Source organism: Anabrus simplex, chromosome 4 (assembly GCF_040414725.1).
Source record: "Anabrus simplex isolate iqAnaSimp1 chromosome 4, ASM4041472v1, whole genome shotgun sequence".
Lineage (NCBI taxonomy): Eukaryota > Metazoa > Arthropoda > Insecta > Orthoptera > Tettigoniidae > Anabrus > Anabrus simplex.
Window position 1 is genome coordinate 170,204,928 of NC_090268.1, and position 16,066 is coordinate 170,220,993.

The 16,066-nt window shown below is 41.2% G+C and overlaps 1 protein-coding gene across 1 annotated transcript in view; it reads left to right on the forward strand.

The window, feature by feature from the left end:
- LOC136872540 (sodium- and chloride-dependent glycine transporter 1) overlaps nt 1-16,066 on the forward strand; it is a 189,994-nt gene that overhangs the window by 65,371 nt on the left and 108,557 nt on the right. The window contains exon 7 of the mRNA XM_067146341.2: nt 2,474-2,577. Coding sequence (XP_067002442.2) covers nt 2,474-2,577 — 104 coding nt within the window. The remainder of the gene's footprint in view (nt 1-2,473; nt 2,578-16,066) is intronic.

The following is a 16,066-nucleotide window of genomic DNA, read 5'->3' on the forward strand; positions in this document are numbered from 1 at the left end:
AAGTGTGATCACTTTATTTTTCCGTTCGAATTGAATGTTTTTGAAGTTACCACCATCAATTGTGGAGATACCTTCCAAACCAAGTTCGTAAGACAAGTGGCAATTAACTACGCCACTACTAATTGATATCAGCACATCATTTGCGGGGAATAGTATATGTTGAGAAAACCACTGCAAAAATTGTTCAATATCTTCATTGTCTCCAGCAATGCGATAAGGATGGACTTGGACTAAATAGCTACTAATATTCATACAACACATATCAATACAGTGATGGACCAATTATCCAAATATATTCTCGTTCTCGAAGTCCTAGGTTCAAATTATGGTGTAAAAACTGCTTGAATAAAATTTCTAAGATCTACTCAAAAGGCAGTCTACTCTAGCTACTGATACAATTTTCTACACATCATTTTTACTCAATAAGTAAATATTATCGAACGAAATTCACATTAACACGTTCAAATATATTCATTCGCACAAACCTATTAATTCCACATTAACTCACGAACACGCATCTATACTTCCATTTCATCATTTTGACTACGCTGTACAATATTACAATATCAATTCATCATTTCAACATCCCACCTCATTTAAATCGCAGAGCGATGAATGGTACCATTTCAATATATTCATCTTATTAACACATCGCAAGGAAGATATCATCACTCCTTCCAACGATCTATACGAACGTGCCATGAAATTCTGAACTATCCTCAACCCTAGTTCAACACCACAATCAATAGTCATGTTATTCACATCTAGTACCTGACTTCGATTACCATCTCATGATTCACTAATTAGTCATTCTTCCTCAAGTATTTTCATTAAAGAATTAAAAATCACTGATTTTATGTTAAAAGAATTAAATTGAAACCAGGAATAATTTATAGATATTACTGAATTAATTCGCAAATATCACCTATTTTAAAGAATCCATGCGGTCTTCTGTGCTATTATCTTTCCATGTTCGTCAATCGTCATCGTCCTCATTTTCCCTTACCTTTATATTGAACTCTCATCTTGTAATTCTTGTGCATGGTCTTTTCATCTGAAACTTATAGAAACAGATTTATTTGACATTTGTAACATTTCTTTCCTATATCATGTTACACACAATTGCCTTTTAAGTCTGAGTTACGAATATTAGTCGTGATAAATATCAGTAAAATCAGCTGGTCTTAGATTACCAGATTTGCTTAATACACAAATAACCTCAACTGTAACGTTATTATCTAAGATTGTGAGTTATACTTATGGTATAAGTTTACATAAGCCTCGCCAGGATAAATAACATAGTAATCATGGCTTACGGTGGGCGAATGGACCCTGCCATTGGTTGAAAATTACGCCAGTGAAATGTCGTTCCATGATTCAAGACAGAGCATCTCGCTGTCTTGAATTATGGGAGTGACGTTTCATAGAGTAAATCTTCACCCATGTTTTAACAATCATGGAATAACGCGACTCATAATGTATTATTAATAACAAATAGAGGCCTAAAGCCGCTTCGCGGTTTCTAACCTGGCGGCTTACGCCCCCTCACCCCCTTTGCTTGCTCGCATACCAATGATTTTCTCACTAGCTAGACCTAAGGTATCGAGACCAATGGCTCTGTCACTTGAAAAAAAATTTCATACACACACATTATGAAGGATATAGAAAAAAAGAAACATTCATACCGACACTGAACTACCTTAATTGCAATGTCCACAAACACCGACGTCCATTTTCAACAGTAACTTGTTGATTACCACAGCAACGAAGACATTGGTACGTCATACTAGAAACTAATCAATGACAAATGAACGTTAAACAGCGTTTGTGCGCTGGTGAGCCTTAGATAAAGTTATATCATATTTATTTCAGGTGAATTCTCCTTATACTGTATGTTCCTACGATTGGCCTGCAGACTTCTCTGAAATTATTTTATAGTATTTTTTTATGACAAATGCCTTTGAACAATTACAGGTCTTGAAATATTAGTCGGAGAAACGCCCTATTGTTCTCTATATACAATCAGTTTACTCACCTTTAAAACTGATCTACATGACGTCTGCTCTAAACACCATAGTTTAGGAGATATTTAACAAAATTCGACGAAAAATCATAACCTTTTCAACTTTTTGATACAAACATAATTGTTTGAAAGCCTGTATCTCAATCACTCCGTAAGCTACAGGACTGAAAATTCACAAATTCATTCTACTTTAAATTTGGAATAGATAATTTCTTTTGTTAGACCAATCGTTTAAGAGACATTTCGAGAAAACAGAGTAAAGGTCAATATTTGTGTTGGTTTTCAATGCTAAGGGACGCGCGGGGGTGTTTTAAGGTCGAAAACTTGGATTTTATATTACAGGCTTAACAATAACAACATACCAAAAAGTCAAAACTATCCGACCTTTTGCAAAGCAAACCCCTATATTCAGGACGATTGTAGTGGACTAAACCGTTTAGCTCTTTGCAGGTTTGGGCCGACGCGGCTGTCCAGATCTTCTTTGCATTGGGTCCTGGCTGGGGAGGCATCCTCAACATGGCCAGTTACAACCACTTCAGGAACAACATGATACCGTGAGTATAGAGAAATCTGTTTTGAAAGAATCGCAGCTTGCTGGATCCCCACTCCGTTTTGCATACATTTCCGTACAGGCAATATAAAAGACAGTTCACACACTCATTTTGGTCTTTGTTCCATGGAGAGTTGTGAGATATTCTCTTAATGCTTCATAGATCTTACACTTCTTGGTCTTCCTTGTCTTCCTCACCATAACTACGGGGTGGATGTTGATGACTTAAAAATCACTGAAAATTATCAATAAAATGCCCTTAAATGTATGAGAAAATGCTATAAAGTAAGACTTTAAAACATGTGGCCTTACTGAATTCTAGTGACAGTGTAACAACGATTTTGCAAGAAATATACCCTTACTTTTTCGTAAACCATTATCTCGTATTTTATTTGGAAGTGTATATAAGTATGGGTATAATGATTTGCAGGATGTGCAGTAGTACATGGACCTAGGAATACTTGTTCTTCGCACTCGTCAAAGCTTTCAGATGTTTTCTTGTTTAATGTGCTGTAGTACAAAAATTTTCCTATGCGCACTCACTTTAACGCAGCACAATTTAAAAAAAAAAACACGCCCGTCTGTAGTAAACACGTTTTTCCAAATTCATAAATTAAAAATACACTTTGTGGTGGCTTCAGTTCTGGCATTTTTCTTGCACAGAACTACTTGGGAGGATAGTTCTGTACTGAAGCGGAAAGTTATATAACTGCTGTTCCCAAACCCTTCTCGTTTTCATTTGTTCTTGGCCTTGAGATACGTGGGAGTGAATGACTGACTGCAGGGGCGCGAATGCTTGTGCATTCCTTGTGCTTGACACACGTTAAGAAATACTTTCTCCTGATCATCAGAGTTCTGTATTGTGTTCCTACATAAATATTGGAAACACAAGACTCACAGTATAAATCCTTTCCTTGCCCGTTCTTAGTCACCAATTACTCGTCAGTCTGCTTGGTCACAAAATACATTTAGCAGATTTAGCCATATGTAAGAATAATTTATAATTGTTCATGTTGTCACTTGTGGACTTGTATCAGTACAATAAAACGTTAAACTGATCTAAAAATTCTTCAAAATTTTATATATTGACCTAAAGGTATCTTGAATGATGAAATAATGACTGATGGTCCCAAACTGGCAAAAATGTAAAAACAAAATGCAAACTAAATAAGTGTTATTCTCGTTTGTTATATCACATAATGAATTTCTTTGCTACCGGGCGACGTCCTAATGCAAAGGGAAAAACGATGGCATTTCAACAATCTTACTAGTGCAGCATCTCTTGATCGTCTTCTGGAACGTTGACCTCCGGCGTCGAAATGGAGGACGGAAATAGAAGTGGTGTCAGACGCCCCAAGCTGGGCATGGCTGTAATATCAGAGGCAACTGTCTTTCATTTTCCCCCGCAATTGGTACAGTGCCCACATATTGTCAAATTTCGTCGCTCGGGATATGGTTGAAAAGGAAGATGTCTATTGGACAAGGAAACGACCTCATTTCCATGACGTGGAGCTCAGCTCGTAAACGATAGACCATAGGGCATATGTCCATCGCGACTTTTTGTATTGTTTCGGGCTGTACTCTCTTATCCTCGATTATTTCCATGCATATAACGACAGTGTGTCTGTACATTGGTTATTTATTTGGCAAATTGTTCTTATTGTTAACCATCTAAGGCAGGGCCTCTCAGGGTGCATGCGCGTGGTGCATGCACTGTGCACGGTGCAAAAGACGACTTAGTTTGGTTGACCAGGGTGGAATAGCGCTTACTCTCTCTTTCCTCACGCCTCTCTCGCTCGCTCCGCCTGTCTCCCTCTGCCCCACTTGCGCCGTAGCGCTCCAAATCCGGGCTGAGTTGAGCCGAGTATAGCCGAGTAGAGCCGAGCTTAGCCGAGTAGCCCAGAGACGAAGCGTTGATCCGAGCCATACCGAGCGGCATCGATGCACAGTTAGTGATGGGCATATCGAATGTTTCCTGCTATCGATTGTTAAACGATAGTCCAGGAGCACAACCGAATGTTTTTATTCGATAGTTTTCATTCGGTTTCCGAATTGCTGACATTCGTTACGGTAGTTACTAATTACTGCAATATGCACGCTTGTTACAGTGCACGGTCTTATATTTACTCTGATCCTTGCAATTTCGGCTCCCACAAAATCTGTGCTAATCATTAGGAACAATTTATAGAATACTCATTAACATTATGGACACTGGGACCACGTAGGCCTACTTATTTTAATATGAAATATTTAATAGTGCACTTGGTCAGTTTTAGGTTAGGCAATCTCTCTTCGTAGGAGGAAGTACAGTAAAATACATTTGTATTTATTTAACTGGTATCATGTCAAACAATATACATGTGCAAACAGCCGTTAAACATAGCTCTCTTCAAAGCAGTCGTAGATTTTCAGATACTTACATTATATTTTAAAAACTGCATTTTAACATGAAAAAATACAACCAAACCGCGAACTAAATGAAACACACATGTAATAGAGCAATAAGCATTTATATGTGCAGTCACTAATAATATGTCGTGGTAAAAAGTACATACAGTAGCTAGATCAAATGTTTTCATTCTGTGCACATAGAACAAGTTAGGATTACTAAAACAACATATCAAACTTGGAGTATAATTAATCAGACACTTAGGCTACCACTGTCTTTCTATAATCAAAGATTTTTGTTCAGGAATATGAAAAGATCTAAATGTTTTGCTTTCAGCCTGTTTCTTCTTTCACTCATCTGGCCAGCTTTCAAAAATATTCTTTCTGCTGGAACAGATGTTGCAGGAACTGTGAGATATTTCTGTGACAATGTGTATAAGAATTCCATGGCAGATTTGTGTTTCTTCCAGAATTCTGCTGGACAGCTTTTTTTTTTTTTTTTTTTTTTTTTTTTGTCCATGTAATGGAGGGAATAATATTTACGGACCATCATTGGATAATGTTTAAAATACGCGCGCGATAGTTGCTCTCCTAGACCGTAATACTATTGCATTGGTTCCTATCGTTTCCGTAACATTTGACTTACGTACTATCGTTTTGAGCGAAGTGGGAGCAACTACTGCAGGATAATTCAGTATCATATAGACCGAATGAAACATCGAATGTTGTTGAAAACAATCGAATGAAACGGTAGTTTGAGACTATCGAATAATTCGATAGTTTTCATTCGGAATGCCCATCGCTATGCACAGTGCACGGAGCTCTTGTGCCTCGCTCTGCACGCGTGAGATTTTGGGCGTTTGAGAGGCCCTGATCTAAGGTGTAATAATTACCATCCGCGAATTTTTAGCTTCCGTGTCTTGAAACTGAAAAACTATTGAATATATTTCAACCAAACATCATACACCCTAATCCGAAGAAAACAATCACAGAGTTGCTATTTATTTTTCTGGCGCTGTATATACAAAATAAAATATAATGATCCAATAATATTGCTTTGCGGGAACTCTGTCTTAATCAGGATCATATAATACGTCGCCTATTATAATTATCTCAGTTCTATGTTCTAGAAATGTAGCCACCCATTCAACCAATAGCTCACATTTTCATCGGCAGTCTCCCATGATCTACTCTATCAAAAGCCTTGTATAGGCATCGTGAGCGTTGGCAGGTCGACAAACAAGGCAAGTGTTCGGTTTGCCCTTCTCAGAACGTGAGTTCGGAGAGTGAACAGGTGCCGTCGAGTGTCTTATGTTGACGGTTCAAGCACATTGACAGACGCTGTTTAGAGGTTTAAGTTTACTACGTTAGTCATCAAAGACACAATACTTTTCTTTGGTAAACAATGCAGAATAAAATACATGTTCTTCAAACTTTTTGTAAGTTTAGGTTAGAGGTTCGTGGACCCGCAGGAGTCCACAAATATGTTTGAGAAGTTCTGTAACACTCTTAAGAAAAAAGATAATTTACCGTTATTATATACGATAGCCCGCCTGGCGGCCAGGATCGTTAAGGCGTTGAAGTCTTAACTGTTCGCCGTTTCGAGTCGTGTTCGTCGAAACAATTTTCACCGTCAGGATGTTGGCAGGCGGGGTGGGGGAGGTGGTGGTATACAATTTCTATTCACTAGATTGTGTACCAAAAGCCTGGATTAAATTCCAAACCTCTCCGCAGTGCTCATATGGAGTGAGTGCATATGACACTGTTAATGGCAATTCATTCGTCGGATGGGGACGTTGAGCATTGAGCAGACCCCTAAGAACTATTCGACAGGAGTAGGCTATGTGCCGGCCATAAAAAACTGCCACAAAATATTCATCTCACCTTATACCCAACCAAGTAGAGAAACGGGGCAAGGATTGGACAAACAAAACATTTTATCAAATGCTTTTAGGTTCTAGATAATTATGGGGGAATGATACAAAAATTCTGTAAGATGTGAATACAATTATTAGACTCTGAAATCTTCGAGCAAAACCCTTTTTTGTCATATATCCTCCAGATGTTAGTAGAAAATGTTCCAAAGGAGATCCTCATCTTTAAGTCACATTCGGAGCAACTGCTCTTGCAGCTAACGTAGTATTATTAGCGTATGGTACAGGAAACAAAAGAAATATACTACCCCTAAGCAGTCAGCACTTATATACGTACATTATAAGTACAATATATACACGTTTTAACAGCTGAAACAACCATGCAAGCAAAAGGGTGTTCGGAGATTTAGATCTAAATTTTCTAGCCATCTTATTACCTCAGTAGGAGCCAACCCGAAGTCCTGTGTTGATCCAACGAATGCCCTGCCAACACATTCGGTGACAATATGGTTGATAGTCTGCTGAACTGCACCACAGTCACAGGCTGGGGATGATCTCATACCACACTTAAACATTACTGATGCGCATGTCCCATGGTTATTACGGACTCTGTTGAGGTTTTCCCATGTCTTGCGGAGAAAAATAAAAAGCAGCTGGAAGATTCTTAATGTTGAAAAATGCTTGCCATTGAGTTGGAGCTACACTGTTCCACTCTTGTTGACAATCATTTTTTGGATTGTAATTCCTCCTGACAAGTTCCTATCCTCTTTGAATAGGAGGAGATCTTGATTTGAGGCGTCTGAATCTGATGTTCTTCAAAATTCGGGAGATCAGGATTGGTCAATGTCGTGTTGTATTCTCTAATCATGTTATTCAGTCATCTAATTGTAGTTGGTTCTATGTAGTTGAGCACAGGAAACCAGAAAAGAGTAGATTGTACTGTATCACAAGAAACACGCATTATTTCATTCAGGACCATGTCGACCTTTTTAACATGAGAGCTATTTAACCAAACTGAAGAACAGTACTCAGCTGTGGAAAGCATCAGCGTCATAAGTAGATGCAGAAGCTCCCCATATGGAGCCAGCAAGTTTGTGGGTGATACTGTTGCGTGTTCTTTATTTAGCTGATAGGTTGGTGAGCTGTTTACTGTACGACAGCGTTCGGTCGAGAATAACTGCAAGGTATTATTCACAGAAAAAGTTTGGATTGGGAATCCATTTGGTGAAGGGCTATCAACGCTGCGCTACAAGAAGAAATTCTTTGGCAGAATTTTATGAGGTAGCAATTGAGGTTTTCAAGGCCCGCGTTACAAATCATGTCAGTGTTTTCCGGGCTTGTAGGCTGTGGTCCAGAAGAAGGTCTTGATCCCGACGTTTCACCGAAGACTTCCCCCTGTGGGTGGGGGCGGTAGAATAACACCCACGGTATCCCCTGCCTGTCGTAAGAGGCGACTAAAAGGGGCCTCAGGGGCTCTGAACTTTGGAGCGTGGGTTGGCGACCACGGAGCCCTCCGCTGAGTCCTGGCATTGCTTCCACTTACTCGTGCCAGGCTCCTCACTTTAATCTATCCTGTCCGACCTCCCTTGGTCAACTCTTGTTCTTTTCCGACCCCGACGCTATTAGGTTTGCGAGGGCTAGGGAGTCTTTCATTTTCACGCCCTTCGTGGCCCTTGTCTTCCTTTGGCCGATATCTTCATTTTTCGAAGTGTCGGATCCCTTCCATTTTTTCCCTCTGATTAGTGTTATATAGAGGATGGTTGCCTAGTTGTACTTCCTCTTAAAACAATAATCACCACCACCACCTTTCACCGAAGACTGCGTTCGGCATTCAAGAGTTCCGACAAACTTCGGTAGCAGCGAAGCTCACAGTGTAGGATGTGGTGATGGTGGGGCGTTTTCATTCCTCACTAAAGTGAGGTGGGCCTCTTAGAAAGTGTCGCTTTCTCTCTGGCGAGGGGATGGGGCTGTTCAGTAGTATTTTTCTATTTGGGGATGGGGATTGAGAGGAATTGTTTCTTGAGGTGTAAAATTTTGGCCTCCTGGCTAAGGGGGTGATTTTAAATTTTGGTGATATTTTAATCAGCTTGGTTTTTAATTTTTGGGGATTTTAGTCTTTAACCGCACTCTTGTTTATTTGCTTGTATCTTGTTAGTTTTTGTCTTTTTAATTCATGACATTAGTTTGGAAGTTGAGATTTGAACAGGCGATTTTTTTGTAAAAGAGAAGGAAGTAATGTAAAACTTTTGGAAGTGAGATATTTTGAAAGGTTTTTAGTTAGGGAAGTATGTTGGAGTAATTAAATTTAGAAAAAAGAGGTTAGAAAGGATTTGAAAGAGAGAGGTATGTGAAAGTAAAGATTTTTGAAGAGGTAAGTTTCAGAAGGTTTAATAGAAAGAATAATACGAACAATGAAGTATATGGCAGAGGGAAGATAGAAAAGAGATTTTTTGGTTTTTATTTACCCAGTCTCCAGTTCTTTGCTTGTGGTAGGTAGATTTAGTAATGTTTTGAAGAAGTGGTTGTGAATAGTGGGGATTTAATTTTCATTTCTAATAACGGGGAGACAATGGGGTTGTTGTTCTCTTTGGCTTTATTAATATAACGCTTGGCGAGAGCAGCTAGAAATCCTTCAAGGATGGAGATTTGAGACATGTTATACAGATCAGAAGTATGGTAAAGTTGTTGTAGGCGAAGGGCTATTCGGACAAGACGGCGTTCCATTGAAAGTGGGGGTTTCAAGAGGTGGGGATTGGTTTTTGTCCAAGCAGACCAGGCAGTAAATCCATAGGTGTTTGCCGAGCGGATAAATGAAGTGTAGCTTAGGGTTCAGACCCCAGTTTGTTCCAGCTAGGCGGCGCACCAGTTGCGATCTATTGGCAGATTGTTTTTGAAGTAGCTTGAAATGAGGCCGGAAAGTGAGGAATTCGTCGATTGTTATGCCCAGATATTTTAGATAAAGTTGTGTGGATAGAGGTATATTTCGAATGGTTAATTGGAGAATGTCGGGGTCACGGGTTACGGAGAAGCGGTGACGGCGACGGCGGATGAGTATTGATTGTGTTTTAGAGGGATTTATGCGAAGATGCCATTTATCACACCAGGATAGAAAATAGATAATATAAGGTTGCACTAATTGATTGATTTTTGTGTCAGAGGTGAGTGGTTCTAGTATCGCAGTGTCATTTGCAGATTGGAGTAGCTTTATTGGGGCGGGTGTTGTGGAATATCGCGACAAATAGGATGAAGAGGAGTGGGGACAGTGGAGAACCTTGGGGGACAACGAATTTCATGTAGAATGGTGGTGATAGTTGTTGATTGATGGATATGTTAGCAGAGCGGTGGGATAAGGAGGTGATGAGTCTGATATAAGTATCTGGTAATGCGAATAAGTGTAGTTTGAAGATTAGGGCAGAATTCCAAACTGAGTCGAAGGCTTTGTCAAAATCGAATGTTATTAGTAAGGAGGGTTTTCATTCTTTAATGTTATTTGAGGCTATTTGGATAAGTTTAAGGAGTTGGTCGTGTGGAGATAATGTTGGATGAAAACCTCCTTGGGAGAGTGGTAATAGATGATTAGAGGATAAATGGGTATGAAGTCGGCGAACTAGGATTTTGTCTAAGAGTTTGGCAAATACAGATATCAGACATATTGGTCTGTATGAATCTAAGTCTGACGGGGGTTTTCCGGGTTTTTTTCCATGCTGTGGGGTAAAATCCTGTATGCTGGATAAAAGTAAATAGGGTGGCAAGGAGGGTGAAGAGAATAGGAGGTGCTTCTTTGATATGACAGTATCTTATTTTATCTGATCCCGGGGCAGTATTCCGCGTTTTGGAGAGAGCAGTATGGATTCCAGTTGTTGTAATTGTTGAGTTTATGGGATGAGGGGTTGGGGTGTGAGAGGCTGAAGGAGTAAGTTTTGGCGAGGATGTGATGCTGTTATAGAGATAAGTATCTGTCAGAGAAATGTATTTTGAAGTTTGAAAATTGAATCTAATTGCGAAGTGCTTGGAAAAGACCTGAAGTTATTTTTATTTTATTTTTTTGGTGTCGGTGGAGCTTTGCCTTGATGGATTATGGGGTAGTGAGGTGCGTGGTGTTGGCCAAGAAGAGAAGAAAGACGTCGCCAGTATTGGGTCGGATGGGCGTGCAGATCGTTGAGGGTGGTGCATGCTTCAGACCAGGAATGGCGTTCATACGCAATAATAGAATTTCGTATTTTGCGTAGTGTCTGACGATGGAGACGATGAAATAGGGGTCCCGGGTTTGAGAATAAAGTTGTAAGTATTTTTGGGATAATTTTTGTAATCAGACAAATTTGGACGAGAGTCGAGGTTTGGAGGGGTAGTGAAGGGTTGTTGGGATGTTAGCTTTTGATGCTGTGGATATAGTAGAGTGTAGGTAGTCTTGTAGCATATCTACGAAAGTTTGATTGGTGAGTGGTAGAGGAGCTTCTTCTAGTAGGTTAATTATATCGGAACGATAGGAAGCCCAATTTGCTTGTGAGAAATTGGGAGTCGCGATTGGGGGGGGGGGGCAGGGGAGGTTGCGGGAATTTGTAAAAGGATTGGGAAGTGGTCACTTCTAACACTGGGGAAAAGGGTAATATTAATAAAATGTGTGAAAGAATTGTGGGCAATGATGGCACCAGGGGTGGTTTGTGAGGCAGCGCGTGATGGACCTGGTAGTTGGACGAGGGATAATTTCAGTTCTTCAAGTAAGGAGTAGAGACTATTCATTTCATGGGCTGATCTGTCGGTAAGGTTGAGGTCGGCCATTAGAATGAAGTGAGGAAAGACGTGACCGAGGTGTGTGATGTAGTCTAATGGGAGAGACTGGTTGTTGCGGATGTAAATTGTAGCGAGATTTAAGATGCGAGAGCGAAAGTAAATTTTTGCGGCAATGGCTTCTTTATAAGGGGGAGCGTAAGTTCGTGATGTGAGAGAGCTTTTAATGGCTATTGCTGAACCTCCTTTAGCCCGGTTGTCTGGATGATCTATACGATGTAAATTATAGCCAGGAAAATTGGATGGGATATTGGAGCGGAGCATTGTTTCATTAAGAAGGATGGCGTGGATTGGATATTGTTGAATTAATGCCTGGAGATGGTGACGTTTCTTGGGGAAGGATTTAATGTTTAGGAAAAGAATGGAGATTGGGTGGGCATTTGAAGTTTGGTATCGGGTATCCATTATACAAGTGTTTCTAAGCGGGAGAATTTGAAGTGGGAGTTTAGTCCTGAGTGGTTAGTCACAAAGTGTAGGTTCACAGCCTGATTAGCGGCGACTTGCAAGTGGGATAGAACCACTGATCTATGGAAAGGGAATAGATTTAGAAGGAATAAAGTAGTAAAGTGGATCAGATCTTCCATAGTGAGTGAGGGGAATTGTGATCAGGCTGCTTCAGTGGGAGGGTCAATTGTTCTTATCGGGGCAACGAATTCTGGTTTGTTTTCTGGGGGAGTTGGTTTATCTTTACACAGTCTGGAATAAGTGGAGTGACCTTCTCCGCATGTGTTGCAGTGAGGAGGAGTTGCCGTGTTAGTGCATTTGTTAGTGGCATGTTGTTGGGAGCAATGGCCGCAAATTAGGGTGGGGGCTTTGCAATCGGAAGTTTTGTGGGTATTATACTGTAGGCATCTCTCGTATCTGAGGGGTTGAGGAGGGGGTGCTTTAGATGGCTCGACCTTATGGTGGTGGCGATAAATTGAGACTCCATTGGTTAAGATCATGTCGACATCTTCTGTGGTAAGTAGTAGTACTCTGATCATGAAAGTTGGTCCAGAATCATTTCTAATTCTGAATACTTTCCTTGCTGGGATGCCTTCTGTGTTTAGCTCGGATAGAATTTCAGATTCTGGAATGTATGGGTCGACTCCTCTGACGACACAGCTGAATAGGCTGTGTCGTGGTGGAGGGGAAGCGGTTTTCTGTATGGGTGGTGTTAATGTTTTTATAGGAGTATTTGAGCCTAGTTGGTGGGCGCCTATTGAATTCACTAGAAGATTGGTGGCTTGATCAGTGTTTAACTTTATGAGATACCCGTTGTCAGTGGGACGAATATCCGCAATTTCTTCTCTTTTGATGCTGAATTGTAGTAATGTTCGTAAAATTTTGTGGAATGATCTGAATTCTGGTGGTGGATTTGAGTAAGAAGGTATGGTTTCCTTTGAGGGGGGGTGGGTATGTAGAAATCTGGGATTGATTACGGGGCGATGTGTGGCTGAGAGCGGGGTGAATTCAGAGTAGGATACTGTGCTTGGGGAAGGTGACAGGTCCATTTCTTGTTCGTCTGAAGTTGAGTAGGTGGGTGATGTGTTTGGCTCACTGTTGGTTATGCTCTGGACGTTTGGGGAGTAATCTATGGCGATCCTGCTAGTAGCGGGTTCATCTTCTTGTGGTTGTATCGGTGCTACCCTTTTTATCTGAGTCCTTTGTGAAGTTTGAACTGGGAGATGACGGGTGGGTGCTACGGATGGGCACATGGTACTAATGGGACGGGATGATACAGTGTTGAAGGTTATTGGGCTGTGATAGAAGTGGTGGTAGTGATTGTGGTAGTGGTGGTGGTGGTGGTGGTTGCTGCGTATGTGACAGGATACTTGATGATTATGAAGGGAGATGAAAACTGGAAACAATCCCGAAGAATGGGATATAAGAAGCAACCCGAAGTATGGGTTAAAGTCCCGCGAACAGTGGGAAAATCCCAAAAAATGGGATTCTCAACCTGCTTGGCGTAGCTCGTGGATGAAGAGGTCTAATGGTATCCCAGGGTTTACGCCGCGCACGACGCAGGTGGTGTTGGTATTGCAGTCAGGCGCTGGTGATGGCGGAGTTGGTCTATTGCACTCGGGTGCTGGTGGTGACGGAGTTGCTCTTGCTATTTCTGTAGATATGTTGCTGATATCTTCCTCAGAAGGTGGCCGGAGTGTTGTGTTTGGCGGACTGGGTAGAGTAGGGGTAAGGGGAAACGTCATAATAGGGGAGGCGTGGGTCGTGACTATAGTGGTTATGGAAATGTTGGGGGAGGTGTGGGTGGGATTAGTGGCGATGGTGGTATTAATAGTAGTAGTAGAGGTAATGTATAATTAGGCCGAAGGCTGTGGGGGTGGAGTGTATACAGGTGGCTTGGTTCTTGGTTCCGGGGTAAAGTCTTCTTGCATGAATTTAGGGCACGGTTCCACTACGTGCGGTTATCCATGGATGTATATGCCCCACTTCAGAGCTTTCTGGACGTCGTCTTCAGTAGCAAGTTGGACCAGGATACGTTCTGTAGGAATGTAGTTTTCCAATATCCGGGACAGATTTTGTACTGGGACGCCTCTACTCTGGAGGTAGCAAAGGAGATCACCGTCAACGTGGCGAGATCTACGCCACGAATAATACAGTTGAGCATATTGGGGAGTCCAACTACCAGTTTAGTTATGCTTATTGACACGGCGGGGTACGAAAATATAGATGTGGCGTTCCCCAGCCGTATTAAAAGAGGCATAGATCACAACGACTGAGGGGGTCCGGCTTTTTCATTCCTCACCTAAGTGAGGCGGGCCACTTAGAGGGTGTCGCGCTCTCTCTGGCCGGGGGAATTGGTGTGGTTGGGGAATTTTTATGTGGGGATGGGGATTAAAGGGAATTATTTATTGAGGTGAGATATTTTGACCTCTTAGCTAAGGGGGGTGATTTTGATTTGGAGATTTATTTATCAGCTTTTGGTTTTTAATTTTGAGAGTTTTGAATTTTAGTAAGCGCACGAATGTTCATTTGCTTGTATGTTGTTTTTGTTTTTATAGTTGGTGGGAATGTTTGGGAGTTGGCGATTATAAGGGCTTTAAAAAAACTTAGGTTTCACCCGGTCTCCATCATTTTGTTGGTGGTCGGTTGATTTATTATAGATGTGAAGAAGTGAAGTGAAGTGGAGTGGTTGTGAATAATGGGGTTTTGAGATCTAATTCTAGTAATGGGGAGACAATGAGGTTTTTGTTCTCTTTGGCTCTGTCGATATAGCGTTTAGCAAGGTTTGAGATGAAGTCTTCTAGTGTAGGGATCGGGTCGATATTATATAGATCTGATGTGTGATAAAGTGGTGGGAGATGGAGGGCTAATCGGACAAGCCGACGTTCCATTGAAAGTAATGGCTTTAGCAGATGAGGATTGGTTTTGGTCCAGGCCGCCATGCCGTGAATCCATAGGTGATTGCCGAACGAATGAAGGAAGTATATGTTAAAAGTAGCAGTTTGGAGTTTAGACCCCAGTTCGTTCCTGCTAGGCGGCGAACTAGTTGTGATCTTTTTGAGGATTGTTTTTGGAGAAGCTTAAAATGCGGACGGAAGTTGAGAAATTCATCTATTGTTATGCCCAGATATTTTAGTGAGGGTTGTGTAAATAGAGGTGTATTTCATACAGTGAGATGAAGAAGGTTGGGGTCACGGGTTACGGCGAAACGGTGGCGGCGGCGACGACGGATTAGGATTGATTGGGTTTTTGAAGAGTTAATTCGAAGATGACATTTATCACACCAGGATATAAAGGAGTTGAGATATGGGTGAACTTGCTGCTTGATTTTAGAAACTGAGGTGAGTGGTGCGAGTATTGCGGTATCGTCGGCGAATTGAAGTAGCTTTATTGGGGCTGGTGGTTGTGGAATGTCGGCGACAAAAAGAATGAAGAGGAGTGGGGACAATGGGGAACCTTGGGGAACGCCATATTTCATGTAAAAGGGTGGTGAAAGTTGTTGGTATATAGAAATATTGGCTGAGCGGTGGGATAGATTGGAGTTGATGAGTCTGATAAAGGTAACAGGTAATGCGAAAAAGTGAAGTTTGAAGGCTGGATGCCAGATTGAGTCGAATGCTTTGTCGAAATCGAAGGTTATGAGCAGTGAGGGTTTTCCTTCATTGATGTTGTTCGAGGCAATTTGGATTAATTTAAAAAGTTGATCATGGGAAGATAGTTTTGGGCGGAAGCCTACTTGAGAGATTGGTAACAGGTGGTTTGCCGCTAAATGGGTGTGGATGCGGCGGACTAATATTTTATCTAGTAGTTTGGCAAACACTGTAATGAGGCATATTGGTCTATAGGAGTCCAGGTCAGATAGTGGTTGTCCTGATTTTGGAAAAAGGAGCATAATTTCTTTTTTCCAGGCTGAGGGGTAAAAACCAGTGTAGAGGATGAAGGTATATAGGGTAGCTAGTATGGTGAAAAGAATTGAATGTGCTTCTTTGATATGGCGGT